The sequence below is a fragment of the Poecile atricapillus genome, chromosome 2 (assembly GCF_030490865.1).
Source record: "Poecile atricapillus isolate bPoeAtr1 chromosome 2, bPoeAtr1.hap1, whole genome shotgun sequence".
Classification (NCBI taxonomy): Eukaryota; Metazoa; Chordata; class Aves; order Passeriformes; family Paridae; genus Poecile; species Poecile atricapillus.
Window position 1 is genome coordinate 20,597,424 of NC_081250.1, and position 23,364 is coordinate 20,620,787.

Sequence of the window (23,364 nt, forward strand, 5' to 3'; positions counted from 1 at the left end):
GGTTTTTTCTTTTCCTACTTCAGCCAATCAAGTTCTCTTGAGTTGTGAAGGGCTCAGTAGAATCAGTTTAGTCATAATCTTCTAGTTCCATTAAGAGTTTGCTAAGCATGGAGGATGAAAATGTTGTCACAGGTGCAAACTTGAGCCAGAGACCAGTGTAATGCAGCATCCTTCTTAAAATTATAATTTATTTTTCCACGTGGAAATTGGACATGCTTTTACTCAAGTTAGGATAAATGAGTTACCTTTAGCAATTGCAGTACTTTCATAAAGCAAAAAAATCTGTTTATTCAAATGTGGAGCAGATAGAAGGAGGCTTCCAGGTAATTGACCTCTGCTGCTACCACCACCAGAGTGTTTTTATATATTGCTTTTATTGATTCTCATGCTCCACTTAAAAACAAGTGATGTTTCTTTCCATCCCAACCCTTGTAAAACTGTTCAAATTAGACACTTTTAAGTGACAGCTTGAATAAACTCCATGATTGTATTTTTGTTAACTCTCGTATTTTTGTTAACTCTCGTATTTTTGTTAAATAATAGAAGTTAGATCTTGTATGGAGACTTGAATTCCATAGAATTTTAGTCATGGCATCCATACCATCTTTTCTTCCTATTCCCCCAGTTGTTATAAGTCAGTTATTGTTTCTTAAAAGCCTGTCTTATGATCCAGGCAGAAATGGGAGCAGTAGTAACATTGAACATGAAAGCAAAAAGTGTCTTCATTCTTTTGACTTGCATATTGCAAAATATTTCTGTTATGAACAAATTTAAATCTCTTAAATGAGTTTTCAAGAGCAGAGGTCTTTGGTTATATGTAGCAACGTAACCAAAGTTCTGGATCATGTCAAATAGCAGATTGTTTTATTTTAGAGACAGTTTAAAGGAAAATTTACATCTATAAATATTGGTCTATTGTCTTTAGATAGTTGAGCTTTGGGGACTCTAAAAAGTAAATGAAAGAAAAGGCTGAAGAAGTGTTATGTTTTATCTTAGCCTGAAAGAGCCACTTTTCAAAACACTTCTAAGGTTTAAACCCACCAAGTACAAGAGAGTTATTTATATTAATTTGGAATTTTGCACTTGAGATGATTTCTAATAACTTCAAAGTATTTATGGTCAGTTATGCAAGTTGGAAACAAGTGTACTTTTGAAAGTTTCTGAAATTCATTAGGGCACCAATACTAAGAAGAGATGTTTAATAGGTCATGGTAGTTAAATGAGGATAGTGCTGTTAGAAATTACAAAAATAAAATAGGTCATGGAGTTCTAAAAGCACTCTATTATATATGCACCACACACATTATTATTAATAAATGCATCATTTGAATGTTTTTAGATACTGTTTCTAAATATACATACATATATATTCTAGTGTTTGATGTTGTTTCCTTTTTTAGATACTCAGAAGATTATTATCTTCACATAGTCACAAAACTGCAGAACTGCACCTGGATAAGGAAACCAGAAGAATCTACAAAATTCAGGTAATTTTCATCATCTCATTTAGAAAAACTGTTTACCCTAGATTTTTCTAGCAAGCCATAAATTTAAATATTCCCTTTTAAATAGATATTTTTGTATTCTTTGTAGTCATTTCAATGAATTTTTTTATGCTGGGGTACTTCTTGTTTGTTGGAATTTAACTGGGCAAACTGAGTAGAATGAAAGATCTACGTAAGTAATTTCTAGCTTAGATCACATCTATATTCACTATGAGGAATAGTAAGCTAACAAGTAGAATGAATTAAACTATTTCTGGCATAAAACCTACAGTGTTAAAAAAGTATTGGCAATGTTACTTTGTCCATCTGAACTGGCACTCTGATAAAAGTCTGTAATGAAGCAGTGTGTTCCTTACCCCAAGACTATTGCCTCTATTACAGAAGTGCCCAAGGCACTTCATGCCCCTGAGCATGACAGCATTTGACTCCATCTGTCCTTGATCAGGATGGCACAGAAGGACGTGCTCAGTAGGGATGGTGAGCTCTGAAAAGCCTACACTCTCATTTGGAAATCATGCTGGTTTTAAGGAACAGCTTCACTGTTTTCTCCAGGGGAACAAAGCCCACTTGAATTACATTTTTACATGGATCAGAATTAAAGATTCTGTCATGATAGTTAAAAATAAATAAACTGACCTATCTTCCAACTCTTTGGAGTTAACTAGCATTGAGAGCTTAATATCCAGATGCTCGGTATGATCCCTTTGGAAGAAGTAGTTTTGGGGTGGTGGGGACAGGGTAAAGATTTTGTGCAACATAAATTGCTGTGTTTGCTGTGTATCACAGCTGACTAATGCTGTTTCCCAAACCTGAGGTAGGAGTATACATAGTTAAAGAAACTGCATTGACTCAGGCAGGCCTTAGCTGTGCACAGAGCTATTAAGCATGATAAGGAGCTCTAAAGTAGCCCATTCCAGTTCAGAACAGGCAAGTGTCTTGCACAGAGCTGACAGGAGACGAAACTGCTTTCACCTGCTTCTCACCCTGCTGCATTTGGGCTTTTTGTTTTCCAATCTGTTTTTCTTTTTTAACTTCTCTTCCTTCCAAAGGGATCAGCCACCATGTACCATCTATTTTCTACTGTTTCTGCTGTACTGGGTGTTTGAATCAGTGCCACAGTAGCCACTCCTTGGTCCAGCCTGACATCTTTATTTATTGCTTTTACAATCTCCCTTCAACCAGGCCAGCTTCTACCTCTTCTAGGCCTATGGGAATCAAACATCCAAAACTGGATCCATCCATATAAGACTGGACTTTAAGTACAGTATGCTTACCATTTCTCATGCTGTCTTTGGTTTCCAGCAAGGAGTGTGGGTCATAAGTAGTCAAGGTGGGTTATGCAACCAATGATAAAACTAGAAAAATTCAAAAGACAAGACTGTGGGACACACTAAGCCACCAAAAAAGTGTGGATAGTATGTACACTGAAGTGATATTACTAGCTTTAATTTAGTTTTCTGCTTGGTAGTTGAGCTATCTTTTAAAATCCATGGGTCAGTACAGTCTTGACGAACTTGTTGCTGAATCAATATTCAAGGGCTGTGCTGTTCTGGTTTCCTTGGTTTTTAGCATCTGGAGTATTAGCTAGTTCATATGTACATAACCCATGCTGCAATTCTGATGACAGTACTATGTATTCTGTTCCTGAAACTTGATCTGATTTGATGTCATCAAAGATTTTCATTGATATGACTAAATGACTGGTGCTTGGTGTAGGGCATTGTGAATGATTATTTTACAAAAGATGGGTGCTTTTGCATAAATCTTGTCTTTCTTTTTTCATTCTCAGTCCTCTCTATTGTTTTTTGGAAATAGGATATTAAAAATTTACAGTTGTCCTTAATCTATGACCATACTGGAGATTTTCAAAGCTCTTAGCAGTTGGTCAATCGAGTCTCTAAAAAAAACTATTTAAAAAAGAAAACCAAATTTTATATAAAATTTTCTGACTAAATCTCCATGCTTAAAGCACTCCCAGACTTCTTTATCAGACTTAAGCCTGCAACTGGCTTTGGAAGGGCACTTTAGCTGAGAAACGATGCATTAATGGAGCTATGGGGGAGAAAAAGTTTCTAGAGTTGTAGTGAGATAAATGAATTAATAATCCTTGGGCAGTATAGCTCTCCTTTTTTCTGACTTAGCCTGGTGTCAGTAATAGCTGTGTAATACAAATATTATACAGTCTGAAAATCTCATTAAGTAGGTAGATAAACACACCCATTTGCAGAAGAGGAAATTAATCTTTGAGGGGTTGTGCAGCAGAAATTGGGTACTACAGCCAGCCGCCTTCAGCAGGAGAAACTTGAAGCTGCCTGTGTCACATTATTCACCTGCCAGTGCCACCAGAAGTCTGCCTGCTGACAAGACTGCAGAGAAGCTGCTTGACTTCTTTTCCTGTTTGTGCATCTGTTAAATGGAGTGAACGCTTAGATGCTTCTCAGGCGCAGTGTCAATTTTATGACATCTCTCTATTATCCTGAAGTTCTGAAGAACAGGCATGCATATTTATAAGAGTTAATGTCTTATGCTTCAGGGCGTAAACTAACCTCTAATTAATAAGGTTCAAGAGCAGCTTCTCCTGGGTAGTTAATTTTTCAGAGAAGCTTTCCTGCATTTTCCTTTGCAGCTTTTGCTGTTGGCTTCCTTCATGCTGCTAGTGGAGTGAAGGAATCTAAGCCAGTAACTCCTATGTTCCTAGAAAACAGCACTGTGTGCCAAGGAGTACACATCCATTCTCATTGTAAGCTGCTCTCCCAGCAGATGCAGGCCAAATAAAGGAATATAAATTAAAAGTGCAGTTTGGGAAAGAAATACTGGTCTTTTTATTTGGCAAAAGGGTTGCAGCTGACAGCCATGTCTGGAACAAACTACAGTGCTTTTGCCAACTCACTGTTGGAGAGCAGAGTGCAGGACTCCAGGCTGACCCTCTACTACCTGGCTCAGCTTTGTCATGCAGCTGTGCAAAATGTGTCCATTTGTTGTCAGTGGGCTGCCCTTTTCCAAATGTGTCCCTCTAAAGCTGCTCTGCTGTGCAGGCTTACATGCTCTTGGCTAGGTTGCTATCTGGCAGTGCTCACTGGTTCTTGACAGTACGTGATGTTTACACATTCATTTCTCAAAATCAAGAAGAACCAGGAAGCAAGTACAAGCCATGATCTCTTTAATACCTCCCATATCCACAGTCACTCTTCTGTGGTTGCTTTTTGTCCAGACTCTGTCAGGGAACAAATTCCTGGCATTTCATTTCTTTTAGTGTCTATAATGGTGATATTAGCACTGCCAGATATAGGCTGCCCTCAGAGGAGCAAGTGCCAGCACTTGGTTCATTGCTCTTGAAACCTAGTTAAAATTTACTGTGTCTCACAGTAGTATTTGTCAGTCATTGTTAAGAGTGGTGTAAGTAGCATCCTGGTAACAGTGATTTTGGGAGTCTTCTCCAACATTTACTGCTAGGGACATATACTCAGACGTTTTCCTTTATAAAATTCTCTTGAAAATCTCTTGACCTTTGTAAAATTTCTTTTGTTCTTTGTGACTCTTCAATCATCTAGCATCTCCACATTATGCTTTTGTTTCTAAGCCCACCTGAATTCTTCCTCCCTTTTCAGATTTACATCAGTTCTAACTTGTTTTAGAGAGAACAAGTCCTTGGATTTCTTTTCTGTGAGAGAGAAACTTGGTACCAACTTGGAAAAGTGGGAGAAGTAATCTCACATCTGCCTGGAAGGGTTAGCCTTAAAGCTCTAGGAAAAAAACCTGTGCTGGGTAGATTCCTCTGCAAAGGATCTCTAGCTACAGTCAGCAGAGTCTCAAGTTCCCTAGGTAACCTGAATATTAATTATTATATTAGTATTCTTCAAAGGTTTTCCACTTTAAAGAAATATTTCATTACTGCAACAAATTACAGAGCCCAATTAAGTGCAAGCTGTAATTGTTTTTTACACCTCCACATCTCTCTGCTTTACAGACTTTTAAGCTTAATTTACTCTCATTTGGGCTATACACTGATGGTATCAAATAATCTGCAGGTTTTCAAAATAGTTGCAACTCCAGTTTTTGCATAAAGCTACAAAATAATTAAAACAGGCCTCAAAATAAGGGGACGAAGGCTGAGCAGATGCTGTGTTTCAGAGAAGCCTCTGAAAATTGTATTTCTGGGCTATCTGACTGATCTTGAACCCAGTCAAAGCAATACAACAGCACTTTGGGAGTAGTAGCACACTGGAATACTGAGCTGTGGGTACTGGGCCCTCTCCCCATGGAAAGACCATTCCAGACAAACCTTCTTTGCATCTCATAATGTAGGGAGAAGAATGTTCCTTGGTGGAAAACATGGTTTTAAAATTTCTGATGTTACACTGCATTCTAGCTGGCAGAATGTTGCCCCCATCCAAAATATTTTAATTTTTTTTCTATTTTTAAAAGAACATTACTACTTTAAGAAAAGAGCATAGTCTCTTGGAAAGAAGGGTTAAAGGGTCAACCATTTTCCTAGTCCTATTATTTGCCCTCTTCCTTTTTATTCCACTTGACCTCTATTACCCTTTTCCTGCTTTAATATCTCTTCTCAAAACTGTGTGCTAAACATTCCTGCAGATTATAGAACACCACTTCTTGAAGAGATTAGTTTTGTTGTGAGCTACACTCTAACCCATATGAGAGTACTGCTTATCACATCTGTGTACTGCAATGAACCCCAGCTGAAACATAAATCAAACACACTGCAAGGTCAGTTTATGCTTATATAAGCTCGCACCACCACATAATCAATAGATTTTCAAACACTAAACAGATCAATATTTCTGCTGTAATCTCTGAAATCTTCCAGTTTACAAGAAAAGACACAGAACTCAGACTGCAGAATGATTAAGAATACATTTGCTACACAGTTTTAATAGATGATATATAAGATAATGAATATATATTCAAAGGCATATTTTATTTCAGGAAAGAAAAAGATGGGTGGAGAGATGGTAATCAGTGACAGTTTGAAGAAATGCTTGAATCCTTAACTTGGGCCACAGACTATTATATATTTTTCTAAAGGATGGAGGATTCCTATAAGGAGAATCTAATTTTGGATCAGTCTGAGCTAATTACATCTCTTTGGTTTGAAAATTTTATTACACTTTTTACATATTCAGCCTTGATTTCAGATTCAACCCTTTTGGCTTTCTTTGTCTTAGATATTTATGATGTTACTTCATTTATAGGCAATTCGGGGGCTGTCAGTGTAGCATTCCCCTTCAATATGTTCTGTTTCAGATATCAGATTTAACCATTCTTTTCTTAAAGTTTGGAATATGGCATAATATGCCTCATTGCACTTTGATTGACACATTGACTTGGATTAATAAGAGCCTGGAGAAGCCCGTATCATTGTCTAGAGCCTCCAGTGCAGTACAATAAGATAATTACTTGCTTATTATAAAATGTTATAGCAATGGACATAGATATAAACTAGTCTTCCTGCTTGTATCTGTGCCCTTTTTTTTGCTGTTACATAGTGGAATTTTTTGTGTGTTCTTCTACTGTCACAACAGTCTCTGCAGTATGAACCTCAGTTTTTGATATCTTCACATGTACAGCACAATAACTCACATAAACTATGATCATAAATATCCAAGCTAGGTAAACTGTCAAAACAAACTTAACCAACTTTTGTGTTTGCTTATTAAGCAACCACAAAACTTTTTCTGGTTTTTAGTAATCCATGGATTTTTGTTGCTTGAATGCTTTGCTCTTTGTTCAAGTTACCTTAAAAGATGTGCTGTGAAGTCCACTTAGCTCACAGGAGTTACAGCTTTCAATACTTGCAAGTTTTAATTTGTGTTTGGTTCTCTTTTATGTGATGTTTTGATTTCTAGGGTAACTGAAAATCCACAAGGAGATATGTCTATGTGAGCATTGCTGGTGTCAATAATGTGCAGGTGCTTTTTAACAGGACTGATATGATACTGTTTTTGCAAACAAACATTCACTCTATAGATGTTTGTAAATGACGACTTAAAATCAAATAGATTTATGCCATTATTGAAAAAAGTGCATCCTGATCGCTGTTAAAATACTCCAGTTGTTGAAATGTTGCACCTTGCTTAGGAACCCTCTTTCAGTGTGTTTCCCAATACTGAACTTAAGCTTCCCTAGAGCAAATTAAAATTATTTTCCTCACCCTTCCCACCATGGCCTTCAAGGACAGTTGAGCATCTATTATTTTTAACAGTGTTTTGAATATTGAATATTTTGATACTTTTGAAGTGTCTATCTCCATCCATTTTTCTCTTCCTCCCACCCCAGTTTAGTCCAATGCATAACAACAATGAAATATTTCACTGTTCTCAGCAATGGCAAATGCCCTCAGGCCACAGATCCACAGGCACTGGTATCATACTGAAGCATTTTCAATGGAAAAAGCTTGGAGGAATGGGAAGTTTTTTAATTCCGCAGGAGCTTTTTTACATAAAGACAAATTTCACACTCATCAATTCTTCCCATGTTACTCAGAGTAAGGGCAGTGCTGGCTTTTGAGCCAGCTGAGAGAGTCTGCTAGCCCTTGACTCTGAAATCTCTGACCACTGTGTCAATCATTGATTGTTTTACCTTTTGTCGTCCACACTGAGTTGTTGAAGTTGTGTGCACACTGACTTGTCAGCAGGCTTGTGCAGCCTGTACAGAAGGCCCAAATCAGCTAAAATGGATACATTCATACTAGCACACCAAGGTAGCTAATTTTGCTGCTCTCTTGGCTACAGAGCAACTGCTGAAGCTGCAAAGAAACTATATCAGCATAATTAGAGCATGTGTATTCAACTAAATACAGTGCACTATCCATATGAAGGGTTTGTTATGCAGAAATGTTTGGAAACGTGTAATCAAGGCAACTCTGTTACTGCCAACAGTTCAGCATGGAAAAAACTCCATAACAGCTGGAAAATAACATTATTTGGCTTGTCTCACAAGCCCAGACAATTTTGGTAACTTGCTTCAAGAAACCAGGATTTTTGTAAGGTCTCAGTGGCCATGAAATTGAAGAAATTATTTGGATGCCATAGGCTTAAAATTCTGTACCAGCTGAACAAAAATACAAACATCCACAAAGGAAAATATTCAGTGAAAGTATATGCTGCAACAAAAAATTCTTCAGTCCAACTATCTATGACTCTGTGTTGTCTAATATGATCAAAACATATTCCCAAACATTCCCAAACAAATGCAGCACACCTCTCCGCTCAGGTTCGTCCTATGAGATATATATTACCAGTCAAAATGGTGTAGTCATTTTCCAGGTTCTGATTTTGTTCCTCACTTATTACAAGTGACTGTTCTAGATAATGCAATCAACTCACTTTCTGCTTATCTTGGCATAAGAAATATCTGTGTTTGGAGTTATGCCTCAGGATTTAAAAATAATTCTTAGATATCACTCTGCTTCCAAATCCCTGCAGGAGAAATGTTGGAGGAAAAGGCTTTTCCAAATAAGAAACTGTCAGTAGTAACCTCTGCTACAGAGGAGATATTTTCCAAAACTAGTGCCCTACAAGACTTGGGTACTTTGACTCAAGCTTCACCTTCAGTCTGGACTTGTCATGACTGGATTATAAACATCTTTTGTTCTAGGGCAATGCCTCAGTCTCTGATAAAACTGGAACTTAAACCTTCTTACTGTAAGCTACATTCATGTTTTGAAAAGTTATGAGATGGATGCTCAGCATGTATAGCAGCATCCTATTTTCCAAAAGCTGCTTCCATATCGCAGGGTTTTCTCCCAGTCAGAACAGACAATATGAATCTCTTTCTAGAAAAAAAAAAAAAAGAAAAAAAGAAAGTTATTACTGTTTGGTGCTGTTATGATCACCATCTTAAGTTTCCCTCTCCCCAGGTGGCAGGATGCATGAGTTAAAATGTTGAGTTGGCTTTTCCACACATCACATAGAGCCCTTGTAGGATACATGTGTTAATCTTATGAAGTAAATGCTCTTCAGTGTCATCATCTCCCACCAGACCACATCTGAATGACATTAACACTCTGGTGAAATTGCAGTAATAGATTGCTTGAACTTCCCAGTCTCTACCCTTTCCTCATTGTTTGCTGTCAGTTGTAGATTACCACGTGTCACAGCTTGTACAAAATCCTGTGTGAACCGATTGCTGAATACACTACTGTGGGTATTGCTGTCTGCAGGTTACATGCATTCCCACTGGAGCTCTGTACAGGCATGCTTGAGCACAGTGGCATTCTGTGTCATGATTTGATTTAAGTAAAACATTTCTATTGTTACCACCAAATTTTTAGCAGAGATGCTCTAAGAATATTTGTCATTACTCATTATGTATTCTTTTGTTCTTACTGTGTTTCTGGACTAGCTTGGCTCTGTTTTACTTCCTCAGTGAATCCATAATATTAATTTAAACTATTACTTTCTTATTAATTCTGGTATCTGTTTTTCTTCTGCACTGTTTCCGCTTTTATTGAAGCACTTATTCTTGGAATGAGTAATAAAAAGCAAAACCATGTCATCTCTGTTAAGGAATGGAATCTGTTATCAGTTTGCCTTCTCAGGATCTGGCAGCCATCACACACAAAAGAGCTGTTTTACTTGAGTTGGCAGGAATATTCTGGCATTATTCCTTTTCCTCTGAATGTCCAGTGGTTGACACAGATAATGTTTAGGACTGTTTTATTTAGCTTCAAGAAAATAAACAGGGAAATCAGCATTAAGGGTTATGTGATTCTTCATTTCCATGTGAGTGCCAGTGAAGGACAGCTGCTTCCTGAGGGGCAGGGTGTGGGATCCCAATGCAGTAACCTGGCCAGCAGAGCAGAAACTGGCAGCTGGGCTCATTGCACCCCTAGCCAGGAGTGGGGCAGCCCTAACCCAGGCACGGGCACCTCCCTGGGAACACAATGGACACAACTGGAGACTGGCCCTGCTGTGGTGTCACTGGGACAGCAACTGATGGCTCTGGAGGATTGAAATAGGGTCCTGGACCCTAGACAAGATAGGGGCAGCCCCAGGGTGCTGGACAGTAGTGACGCTTGGTGATGCCCTTAGGACTTGACAGTGAGATCTGAATCCTCTTATTGCTACAGTATTAAGAATGGAAAGAGCTAGTTATAGCAAGAAGGTGACTAGAAAGAAAAACAAGTCTGCTTCAGTCAAAAAACACTGGTTCAATAACATCCAATGTTCTCAGACATTTGACTCTACTGCCTTATTGCACCCTTTTTACTTTGCCATATATTTAAAATAGGATACTATATACGTGCAGAGCAATTGTTTTCACCATGTGGGTATCTCCTGACCACAGAGCATAGCCACAGTTCCATCCACAGCCTTGGATCTAGTGGTTTTCATTGGCCACAAATCTTCCCTGCCCCCTAAGGTTTTGAGCAGGGCAGTGGGAATCACCATGCTTGAGGAGTGGAGTGGAATGCAGCTTATGGAAATTTGAGCCCTACTGGTTCCTCTCTCAAAAGTGACATTTCCTGGTTACTCTCCTAGTGTGGTTATTTCAGATCTGTGCCATCCCAGTGCTCAGTCTTTCCAAGTGGTCCTCATACATCTGGAAACTTTGCCTTGGAGGAGTTTCAGAACTTCATTAGGTTCTAATGGTCTTTTTTTTTTTTTCCCTCTCAATTTACCTTCAGTATGGTATTTTCAAAATTCTGGGAATTCTGTTATAAATGTATTTCCTTCTCTAAATTGTTAGTAGTTCTCTTAGCATTTTACCTAATGAGAAAGCTGTGTCCTAACAATTGATACATAATATCTGACCATGAATATTTCAGCCTTACAGCCTGAAAATCAGATCCCATGGCAGCAGAGAGGACGTTGTTGCCTAAAGCAAAATGAATTATAGTGTTTTGGGTCTGATTTCAAAGGTCTGATGGGGAATTTCATTTCATTTCATTTCATTTCATTTCATTTCATTTCATTTCATTTCATTATTTCATTTCATTTCATTTCACTGTTAATAATGTAGACTGTTTGCACACATAATATTTTTATAAGTTTGGAGGCAACGGGGATTGTAAGATTAGTGATAGTCTTCACTCCCACAGAAGGTTTGAGTGAATCCCTGGCATTTTTATTTATTTAAGGAATTCTGCAAGGTGTTTTGGGGAGCAGCTAGGCTATCTGTCTAGCACACAGGTATCTGTCTTCTTTATGGGCAAGTTGTGATGTAATTTAACACCAGAGGTACTGTACACAGGAAAATTGTGATGAACAGTTGAATAAATTAATTATTAATTAATTGGCTTGCAACCATCTAGAAGTTCATGAAGTATCACTGCCAATACATTCCATCTCTATCTCTTTTATTTCCTTTTTCATTTTTCCTTCTTCAGCCTCTTAGTTTCTTGTAATCACTTGTTCTATGTTGGTGAAAATCATTTTTTTAATCATTTGGGAACTGAAGTCTCACAGTGCTTCTATATGAATCTTAGCAATTAATAATATTGAGGAGATTGATTACAATTTTTTCTCAGTGGGAAAAGGAGACCAAGAGATAAAAACAGTTATCAGTTCTTGGTCTGATTAGTTTCTGAACATTTGCTATGAAAATGGACTTGCTTAGCAAAGCAAGTCAAAGGAAATTACATCATAGGATGTTAGCATAGCCTTTTACTGCTAGTTAATTCAAACTGGTGTTCTTTGATCTGGTTCTCTAGCACTGCTTTTCTACTTACTTGCCTGTCTTTGAGCAGGTTTTGTTTCTCTGTGTTTTCTGCAGGTCAGAATTAGCTTCCTGCTGTGATGCAGTTCACAATTTTATTGCTTCTCAAAACAACAGCCCACTGGGAAGTAACATGAGTTACGAAGTGGACAGTAAAAAGACTATCCTCATTACAGAGGACATTTTTAAGATGCTGCCTGTGGTAAGAACGGTATCTTTTTATTATAGTAACTGTAGCTTGTTATTATAATCACAGTGTATATATTTTGAGTAAGTAATAGAGATGCAGTGATTCTCCTGGAAGAGACCCATCAGCACTTTATGCACTTCTTTATTCACCTTGCAAGGTAGTTTGTTTTGTCATTTTTTTAGCCTTCCTCTGCAGTGGTAGAGGCATTTACAGATATCATAGGTCATAGATTGGAGGTAGAGTTGCTACAGAACACAAGTGGTGCCTGGCTTGGCCGCCATTTGAATTCAGGAGCAAATACTCTGAGAATGTTTGTCTTGCTTTTATCGTTCCAGTTTTTAAAGGCATTTCAATCTGGAAGAACATTTCATGTTCCTCATGTGCCTATGCCATTTCCAGGTTTGGTCATGAAACCTGGAAATTATGGAAGATATTTTGGTGGTAAACCTGATACAGAATAGCATAGAACACAATAGAGTAGAACAGAAGAATTTCAGTTGGAAGGGTCCCACAATGATCACATAGTCCTACTGCCTGATCAGTTCAGGGCTGACCAAGTTAAAGCAAGTCATTAAGGACATGGTCTAAATGTCTCAAACATGACAGCTGGGCACATCAACCACCTCTCTTGAAGCCTATTCCAGCAACTGACCATCCTCTTGGTAAATGTCCAGTTGCAACCTCCTCTGGTGAGGCTTGGAACCGTTCTGATGTGTCCTATCACTGGATACAACAGAGAAGAGATCATCACCTTCCTCTCCCCTTCCCTTCCTCAGAGAGCAACGAGATTACCTGTTGTTTTCTCCAAACTATACAAGTACAAAGTCCTCAGCCACTTTTCATAGGACATTGTAGTGGTTTTAAATCATCAGCCAATCTATCACAGACATTCCTTCCAGCCCTTTCACTAGCTTTGTTACCTACTGGGGCAGGGTGTTTGCAGCCAGAAACAAAGAAAAGGAATCAGATTTTGTACCTCAGGATTACAATAGGCATACAAGATCCTGAGACTAGACAAAGAATTTTCATTTGGTTTCTTGAACCTAAGAGCACATGGTATCCCTCTTACCCATCTCTGGCATCCTTGATTTGTGAGATCCCAGCTACCATGAGTCTAGTTCTTCCTAACACTTCTGTGAATCAGTCTTTACTGATTTAATTGCAATTTCCATTGAAATTTTGGATTTGATTCCAAATTTATCTGGAGAAATGAAAAAGTAATATGTTTTATGTACATATATACACACTAAGGTGGCCAGAATTACCTGGCCTTTGTGTTCTCCTACCATCCTTTCAGAATTGAACAAAATATTTGAACATGTTTTGTAATATATAGTCAGGCAATATATTTGCCTCTTCCCCTCTCACTTTTTTGCCTTGTTCATAACAGTGTCCCTTCTTGCTTCTCTTTGGGCAAGCTGATGAGAGAAGAAGGACAATGCTTTCCATAAGCAAGTTTCGACTCACTTTTACAACTGGGTTTAATTTCAGTAAAAATTTTTTACTCTCTGTTAAAAATATCCCAGCTGTTGGTCTCTGGTGAATGTCAGTGCTCCCACAGCAGAAGAGGTTGAGCAAGACGTATGAAAAGTTTCTGAGACTGGGATAACAGCCAGCTATATTAACATCAATCTAAATAGCCAACAATGTACATTAATTTTCTAGGTTGTGAACTGTGCTGGTTCTCAAGTGGATGCACTTAGCTCCCACTCAGCTTCCCCACTGCAAGACAGCAAGCTGTAACAAGAAGAGGAGCAGAGAGGGTGAACAGCCAGAAACAGTAACCTCTTCAGTGAGGCCTCGCATGCACAAAGAGTTAAGCCAGGGCACATCATTATCCATTACAGCATCTTCAGGTTCCCCTGAATTTGTTATTCTGCTTCAAATGTGTGTGATTCATATGTGTGATGACATAAGTAAGGAGAATTTATGAAGTTAGCTTCTATTAGCTGAGAAAGTAAATTACTGTACTACAACCCCCAGTCTGTTACAGTGCAAAGGAAATTGGGTAAAATTAAACCACTTCAGTACAAATTAGTTCCTTAGCTTGTCAAGGTTTCAATCCACTACTAGATAATTTTAGTGTTAAGTATATTTAGAAGGTACTCAGTTTTAACAATCCAGTGTTATTCTCTTAAAGTTCTGATAGCAGAGGTAACAGTTCTCTGTCTGTTGGTGCGTATTTTTGGCTTTTGGCTGTCCAGGTTTGGAAATCCTGTCTGCTAAATGGTGAATGCTTTTACTGTGATTTACCAGATTAAACCTGCAAGAGAAAATAGACACAAAGAAACAATCAAAACACTTTATAAAGAATTGGCTGCATCTTTTCATTTGTTTGCAGTCCTCTCCTCTTTCAGTCTATCCCTTCAAGAACTGTGCTGTGGTTGGAAATGGAGGCATTCTGAAAAATTCCAGCTGTGGAGCTGAAATCGATAGCTCTGACTTTGTTTTCAGGTAAGAGCTGCTTCATATTCCTGAAGTGTGTCCAACATTCTAAAAACGTGGCAGGATTGGAAGTGTGCCAATGCCAGTTTGTAGCAATGAGGAAGGATCTTGACAATTCTTTAGTTCTGCCTCTTTAAGGATACTTCTGCTTTGTTGCTTTCTAATTAAACAGCAGGCTGGATGATATGTGTATGATCTGTGATTGCTAAATCACCTTGCAGTGATGTGAAATGTGATTATCTGGGAACCTGACATTTCTGGTCATTTAACATCCTTTAGGAGACTGGTGTTAAATGTCACATGGGTATCTCTGGTTTAACAAAGCATTTACTTAGCCATAGTTTGGCTCACACATGTAGCTACTTAATTTCCCCGATATTTGTTTCATCTGTTACTCATTTAAAATATTAAGCATCTATTTAAGTGGTGTTTTTAATCTCCCTGGATAAAAAACCAGGCGCACTCTGAGCGTAATTTTGCCTACTCTCTAAGTATGTGACTCACAGTTTGCAGTTCATGCAGAAAAACAGAGCAACAGAGGGAAGGTTCTTTTCTCAGTGATGTACAATCACACATTCTGGATTTTGTTTCCTTTTCTTGCTTTTTCCTAATATTTGGGCTTTTGAAAATCTGAAAAAAAAAAAAAAAGTATTTCCAGTTAGATAGCTGTTTTAATAAAAATGGGAAGTCTTTCTACTAAGATGCTAAACTTACTAAGTAACTGAATTTAAAAAAATACTTTCTTTATGCTTTACAGAAATCACTGTTTCTGCAGTAGGGCAACTTATGCTGTCGTCAGAAGACACAGTAGAAGACTTTCAGCAGAAATGCATTGTTTAGGCAAGAGGGCTAATAATTCCTAGCAGCCAGCATAGGGCATTCATAGACTGGCTTCTCCTGGGATTTTGACTGTGCTCCTGGTTTGTGATACAATTTATGAAAATGAGCTCTCTGTGCCCTATTTTAACCATCTGTACAGTAGATTAAATATCTTTATTAGAAGTGCTGTAAGCCTTATTTAATATTTGTAAAGTGCTTAGACATCCCTGGGAGCTGACATGAAAGTGTCATTGCACAAGAGAAGAATCTGCAAATAATAACTGTAAAGCATTTCTGGCACACATCTGTTTAAGCAAATGTTTCTCAATTTCAGGTGTAACCTCCCTCCAACCACAGGAAACATTAGCAAAGATGTTGGCAATAAAACAAACCTTGTGACTGTTAATCCGAGTATTATAGCTCAGAAGTGAGTACTACCGCAAATCTGTTTCTGTGCAATGGTGTATAATTGTTTAACGTGATTTAGATTTTCATGGAAATCCATTGGGATACCAGCATAGAGAGCAGTACATGTAGATTACCTCATTAAGCCTTAGTTTCCATGTAGAATATGTACTAGTCTAAATGGAAATCTTCTAAACCTGGCCTTTTTTGTAGCATAAAGGAGTCAGCAATATCCAGATTAGCAAGAGCTTTGGCTGATACTAGTCAACAATTTATGGCAGACTAAAATTGATGATTGTAAGTTGAAGCCTCTCCTTTCCCCCCCATGACCTTCACAATCCAAGCATTTAGAAAGGAATTGTAATCATAAATCGGGAAAGCCTGGAAATGTGTGTCCAGCTCTATCAGCAGTACTGTGAGCGCATGTTCCTGGGTAATGTGCTTAGAGGCTGTTCTGATGAAGGCTGTTTCCTGAATGGAGGCCCAGCTTCTGTAATCCATTTTTTCAATCCATATGAAGGCTTCTTGCTCACACACTTTTTTCTCAGCAGAGGTGGATTTTTTTCACCTTCTTGATGAAAAGAAAATCTAATAAGGCCAGCCCGACTAATCTGACATCTTCAGCAGGCTGGAACTGCAGCTTATCTATGAAAAGGAATGCTTTGCCATGTTATTTACTGCTTGCTAATCTTACTGTATCTTATTGTCTGTCATAACTGTATTGTCAAAAAGACAACATAAGGCAAAGCTTTTTTTTTTTCTCCTTGAAAGGAAGAAGGAAAAAGTGAGTACTCAGAAATTACTATACAGACATTTTTCATTGATTCAGGGATAGAACTTCATTTTTTGCAATGAGTACTAACTATGTTAATGCTTACCCAACCCTTTTTGACTTTAATGAAGACAAATTATTTCTTCTCCAAACATAGATTTAGCTCATTGATGTTAGTGGGCCTGCACAAGGATATAAGGAAAGAAAATTGTCCAATGACTCAGCATCTTTGGTGACTTCTGACCTGATCCACAATTTTTCTAGGGTTAATCAAAATATTCTATCACAGCTGCACTCATTTTTTAGCCAAATCAAGTCATACTAGGGTTAATAGGAGTTACACTGAAGGAAATGGGAGATAAACCTGTGGGAGAATTGAGAGTTTAAGATGACTATGATTTTAAAAAAAGTATTTATTTAAATATTCACAGAAAACTGTAAATGCTTTTGAAGAAGAAGCAGGAAACAACTTGGTACCATTTAGCAGAAATGGTACCAACTAGCAGAACCAAATTTGTTTCTTCTCTCAGAAGACCTATTCAGACATTAGCAATTTCTAATTCTTTGTTTGCATTCTGGCTTAGTCTGACGTTATTATTAAGGTTAATCAGCTTTTGAACTGTTTGTTCAAACGTAGGTGAACACTCTTGGAGAAAATCACAGTTCTTATGTATCCTGATGGAACTGAGCTATACTTCTCCTCAGAGTAGCAGAGCTGGAAAAGAGATTGAGATGCTGTTGAGTTGTCCAGGTTTCTAGCTAAAGAAGAATAGAGATTTGAATTCTGTTCTAGGGGCTCAGTACTTTGCATTGAGTAAAAACAGAAAAATTTCTTGTAGTGGAGGCCAGAAATTCACCTTTCAGCCACTTTTCCTACACATAGGCTTGGGCATTTCTTGCTTTTTTTGGCTGCGTGACTCTTACATGCACAGAGGTTCAGGGTCAATAGGAGGGCCTGAGTCTCTCATTCCTCTTGTTTCAGAGTCTGGTGGTAACAACACTTTTCTGGGAAGCAGAAGCTATACCCTTTCAGGTTGAGAAGGGGTTTATCACTCCTTGCACTAATTTAGTCGTGCATGAGGTAACTCTTCCAATGAATGTTATGGATGGAAATGGCAGTGGTTGCTGTCCTCTGTCTTGAAGTGCTGCATGAAAAGAGCATTTGAACCTACTCAAGTTGTGAAGAGAAATGAAACCAATTTTTCCAGCTTCTGCTGGAGTCATTTGTAAAAAGTGGATTCTGATAGACTTTAAGAGGTGAAAATACACTGCTCGAATAGATGACTACCTACAAAAGAGGACTCAGTGCTTTGAGTCCCAAAGAGGGTAGAAGCTCCATATGTTTAGGTGATTCAGAAAAGTCAGATCTATAGAGAACATAAGTTGAGTGACCCCCTCGCTTGCATCACTTCTCAGATAACTTGGGAATTTCACTAGTCAGCATTTGAGAGCACAGAATTATGCAGTGTTGAGAACTAAGTCTCTTTGCTCTTTGTTGGGGACCAAAAACACCTGAGAATAAATCCTGGTCATTTGTGAAGCTAGAGCTCTAAGTCTTTATAGATCTTTATAGATCTCCATGTGTTTCCTTCTAGTTGAAGGACATAAACAGGGATGCCTTTATTTTTAGCTATTTTAAAAGTATGTCCTGCCCTTGAGCACACACTAACGCTCCAAGACCACTCACATGCATCCTTGGATTTCCACACAGGGCAGACAGAGATTTTTGTATACCTGTCAATATAAGAAACACATTTCACAAACACATACAATATATATTTTAGTACATGTATTTTTAAACAGAGAAAGTATGAGAACAATGTTTTTTGGCATTCTTCTTAATGTCATGGATTGATCAATTCTGTATACATGTCCTAGTCTCATTAGCAGTGAATTTGGTCTGCTTCAGTATCTCCTGTATTGCCAGTTCAGACCTATGCAGTGTGTTCTTATTATCCAATAGTCATAATTTCATAGCTGCACATAGGACAACTTATAATAGGATGAGATTTCCAGTGTAGACAGGCTGAACTGCTGCAGCAGAGTTCATAGCACATCTTTGAAAGTGCAGTTGTGCTGTTCCAGTCTGTAATGTTTGTGTCAATACTACATTCCATTCCTAAAATTTTGTACTTTGCAGATACAACAAGCTAAATGAAAAGAAGACAGAATTTCTGGAAAACATTGCGGCCTATGGAGATGCTTTTCTTTTACTGCCAGCATTTTCCTTCAGAAGCAACACAGCCACTTCTTTTAAAGTATACCACACTCTGAAGGAGTTCAAAGCAACCCAAAGGGCAATATTTTTTCACCCCTCTTATCTGAAAAGTCTTGCCCAGTTCTGGAGAACTAAGGGTGTGAAAGCCTACCGGTTGTCATCTGGTTTTATGATCACTAGTGCTGCTCTTGAGCTGTGTGAGAATGTGAAGCTCTATGGTTTCTGGCCTTTCTCAAAATCCATAGAGAAGATGCCAATCAGCCACCACTATTATGACAACCAGCTGCCTAAACCGGGTTTCCATGCAATGCCCAAAGAATACAACCAGATCCTTCAGCTTCATGGCAAAGGCATTTTGAAGTTGCAGTTTGGTAAATGTGAATCAGACTAAAAAGGTAGGTCCTGTTCTTACCACATGAGATGTCTTTATTTCACTAATGTGCCAAGGGAAAACTTGTTTTACAAAGTGTAAGTTCTTCCTTAGAGAGGCATTTCTGCCTTACACTCAATGAAAGTCGTATTCCTAAGTAAGTGAAAGATTGGATCTTTCTGAATAAATATGTATCACAGAGTTGAGAAATGTTTTTTAGTTGTGAATACCAGATGGGGAGCATAGCTAAGTACAAATCATCCCCATAATTCATAGTCAATCAGAAGTTTTTTCTTATCTCAGATACATGTCTCTGCCAACTTATGTTTGATTTGGTGTCAGTTCCCAGGTACCAGTCTCCTTTAAGAATTGCTTTATTAAAGGCATTCACACATCGTGATCTCCAAAATGAGACACCTAATCATGGCACAGCCTTTCCAGAGAGCAGAGTAAGGATGAGGATTGTTCCATGAAGGGGAAGCATGCATCTATGGCCTTGTTGCCTCTTGTTAGGTAAACATTTGAGCAGTGTGTGCTCATGGCCTGGGGCTGCAGAGAAGCTTGTACATGGCAGTGAGGGAGCTGCCATACACTACAGCAGATTTTGCTGAGCATTTTACCTTGAGGCAACTCAGAATCTGGGAGTTACAAACATAGGATGAAGTGTCATTCCTTTTCCTCTGTTCTCTCTGTCCCAACCCCTTGGACCTCTACCTTCTGTGTATTGCCTCAGAGAAATGCAGCACAGTCGGGCTTCTGACCTTGAGCCAATTTACTGTGTACACACAGATGACTCTGAAAAGATTTGTCTGCATGTTTTCAATCTTGATTTGCCCTGTTGACAAAATAAGACCAATTTGTATAAATACTTCTTCATCTTTTAAGCTAACTCAGAAATTCCTGAGCACACTATACTGTTGTCAGAGTCTTCTTTTATAGAGCTCTATTCTACCAGGGGGTTCAAGTACATATAATAGTAAGTGAAGTGTACAGTAGAACTGCCATTGTATTCTATATACTTTAATTGGACTGATGTAATCTCACGACTATATTACTCAAATAAATAGCATCATCTTGTTCGAGCCAGAAATTTCAAGCTGAAAAGCTAAGGGCGCTTTTCTTCTTGCTAGGTTCTGAAATGTACTTGAATATATCCTTTGTGATATTTAGAAAACATGTTGTCAAAGATACATTCACAGTTTATCATCAGAGAATGCTAAGTTTTAAAATAGCAGATTGTTAATACCAGGAAGGGACAATTTTATTCAGTTTCAAGATTTTTTTTAAGAAATAGAAAAATAAATGGCTTTCAGATTATTAGAATAATATAAAACCTATTCATAGGTGAGAATCCATATAGTGAATCCATTCTCCTAGTCCATGACAGGAGATTACCTAGGAGGAGTTGAATTGTATATATATGCAGTTTCATGTAGCAAAGGTATGGTTTTTTTGCTTGTAAAAGGTTGCAGTATATTGGAAAGGTTAAGAAATACATAATGTATCTTTTCTTAGTGGCTAAGCTGTTTATTTCCAGCAGTTTCCATTGTGTTTGTTATTCCTATAATATAAATCACTGGAGACAAACTATGTGATTTTAATTGTAGGAACTACATGAGCTAAGAAAATGCAAGCCAACTCCTTAGAAAAATTTACTCTAGAGAGAAGCAGATAGAAGCCACAAAAATGTTTAACTATCTGTATGTGTTAATTAAATGCTGTCCATGCTTGACAGACTGAACATCACTTGTGGCCAAATTTGCCAAATAAGCTGCAAAGAAAAAAAAAAAAGCAAAGCCACAAAAAGAATAAGTTGTGATGCCCTAATTTACACTTATATTTACAAAGAGAAAGCCAAAGAAATGCTTTCAGTATGAGCTACCATTCTGCTAGTATTATCAGCTATTAGAGATAATTGAAATTCTATAATGAGTATATTTTACTCAAGATGACCTTTTCTAAAAGTTGAACAATCTCCTTTCTCTTTTCAATTTCCATTTTAATTTCTCCATGCTCTGTGTTCTTCCCTCTTAGTGGGTAGCTGGAGGTTCCTTATACCTGTGGGTGCCCACAGAAGGCTCAGGCAGAACCTCCCACACACATTACTGGACACAAAAGTTTGCTGCTGTAAATGAGGAGTGAAGGAAGCTTCTCTGCTGGGAGCACCTATAGGGAGAATATAATTGCATCCCAATGAGTCATTTTTGGCAATTTTGCTCCTAAACACTATCCTTGCCATTGGAAAGGTGATTTTTTTTCTTATTGGATAGAGAGAATTGTCAGATGTGAGAGCCCTGTAGAGTCCCTCAAGGTGGGAAATTCTGCCTTAATATCCTCTCGTGTACCTTTATGATTATGTTTAACAGACATGTACAGGTCGTCACTAAAGTTGATGCCCACCTATCACAGAGGGTCAAACAGAAAATGCAGCAACAGCAAAATCTTGAAACATAATTAATGATCTTTATTATTTTGTATTAGATTACCAAATCATTTTTACTATGGTCTTGCAGCTGAAGGAAGTTTTATTTGTTTTTTGGTTTAACCTGATAAACCTGAAGGGCATGTCATTAGCTCCAAGTAAACGTAGGTTCAAGGAGGGGAAATGACCTGATTAATATTTAAAAATAGAAAAAAAAATCTGATTAGAAAAATTGTCAGATGATAAATTAATCAGGCTGGCATAAATTTGATTACCCAGAAGCCTGGTTAAAATGCAAATTTTGTCTGACCGAGAATCCATCAGGTTTTCTGTTTCCTAGGAAAAGACAGCAGGGCAGATGAGTATGTGTTGCTTTGACATACAAAACAGTAACATTAAGCATCTGCTCAGAGGAGTCAGTCAACACAAACAAAAAAAACCCAGAAAGGAAGAATGAAACTGAGACTCTGAGCCTGGGGAAGAAAACAGTCCTCAATTGTCTGAGCAGAAGGACTGAGGGAGGAGGGCTTGAGCAGAGCTGTGCAGGTGGTTAGGAAGTACCAACTGCTGAACTCTCCACTGTGTATTTTACCTGGAAAGTACAAAGTAGGTATGAGTTTTTTGACTCCAACCAAATGAGTAAATGTGATTTGTTTCTGAAAGGGAGGAGCAGTGACTCCCTCCACTCAAGGTGGAGCTGCCAGAGCAGCATCCTGTAAAGCAGGGGGAGGCCTGCTTACTTTCTTAGGAACTAACATCAAAATGAATCATTTTTTTTCCAAACTCTGTCAGCATTTTTTTAATCTTGAAATTTGCTACAATCCAAGTAAGTGATAAATACTATTATATGTAACCTATTTATAACTGTAGAATACCAACATGAGCTTAAATTCTGTTGAAATTCTTTTATGCTTGTTGTGTCCCCACGTAGCTACAGAAATAAGAACTAAGCCACAGTTCACTTTTAATTACCTTGAACAAAATTATACCACATTTTAAAATAAGGACACCTCTGGATTCTTGTCAGGCAGCCAGATTGCAGACTATTTTTGACTTGGGCGAATATTATCCAATGTGAAATTATTAGTTATTGAAGAAAGGTTTTCTGCCTTAGAACCCCTGCAGTACAGCTTTTAAGCACCCACTTTGCTCATGCATTCAGTGAATTAAATTCATGTGTTAAGAATAATGTCAGTAATTGAACAAGTGGAGATAAATTGTTTCTGGTTTAGTTAAAACCTACCAGAATAGAAAAGTATAGATTAAATCAAATTAGAATTTATGTTAAATTTCAGTTCAAATGAGGAAATATTTACATATCTAGAAGGGTATTATTTTGGTTTTCCAGAGCAGAACTATCCTGTTGAAGAAACAGAATAATTGCAAACTCTGACAATTTCAAAATATGAATAAGACAATATAGTTTAGAACATATCCATATTCAAATTAGCAATGAATGTGTCCCCATGAAGATATTGGCTAGACCTAGCCTTGGTTAGCTTGGGAAGCCTCGAGAGTGTGGAGCAAGTGGAGTAAGT

The 23,364-nt window shown here is 37.9% G+C and overlaps 1 protein-coding gene across 5 annotated transcripts in view; it reads left to right on the plus strand.

The window, feature by feature from the left end:
- The window catches only part of ST8SIA6 (ST8 alpha-N-acetyl-neuraminide alpha-2,8-sialyltransferase 6), a 47,245-nt gene that overhangs the window by 13,647 nt on the left and 10,234 nt on the right, over positions 1-23,364 (plus strand). For 4 of the 5 annotated variants that reach the window (XM_058832413.1, XM_058832412.1, XM_058832416.1 and 1 more), the window contains 5 exons: positions 1,401-1,487; positions 12,243-12,387; positions 14,717-14,829; positions 15,974-16,066; positions 18,957-19,429. In XM_058832413.1, coding sequence (XP_058688396.1) covers positions 1,401-1,487; positions 12,243-12,387; positions 14,717-14,829; positions 15,974-16,066; positions 18,957-19,425 — 907 coding nt within the window. In that variant the 3' untranslated portion in view covers positions 19,426-19,429. The remainder of the gene's footprint in view (positions 1-1,400; positions 1,488-12,242; positions 12,388-14,716; positions 14,830-15,973; positions 16,067-18,956; positions 19,430-23,364) is intronic. The other variant, XM_058832415.1, reaches the window with a different exon arrangement.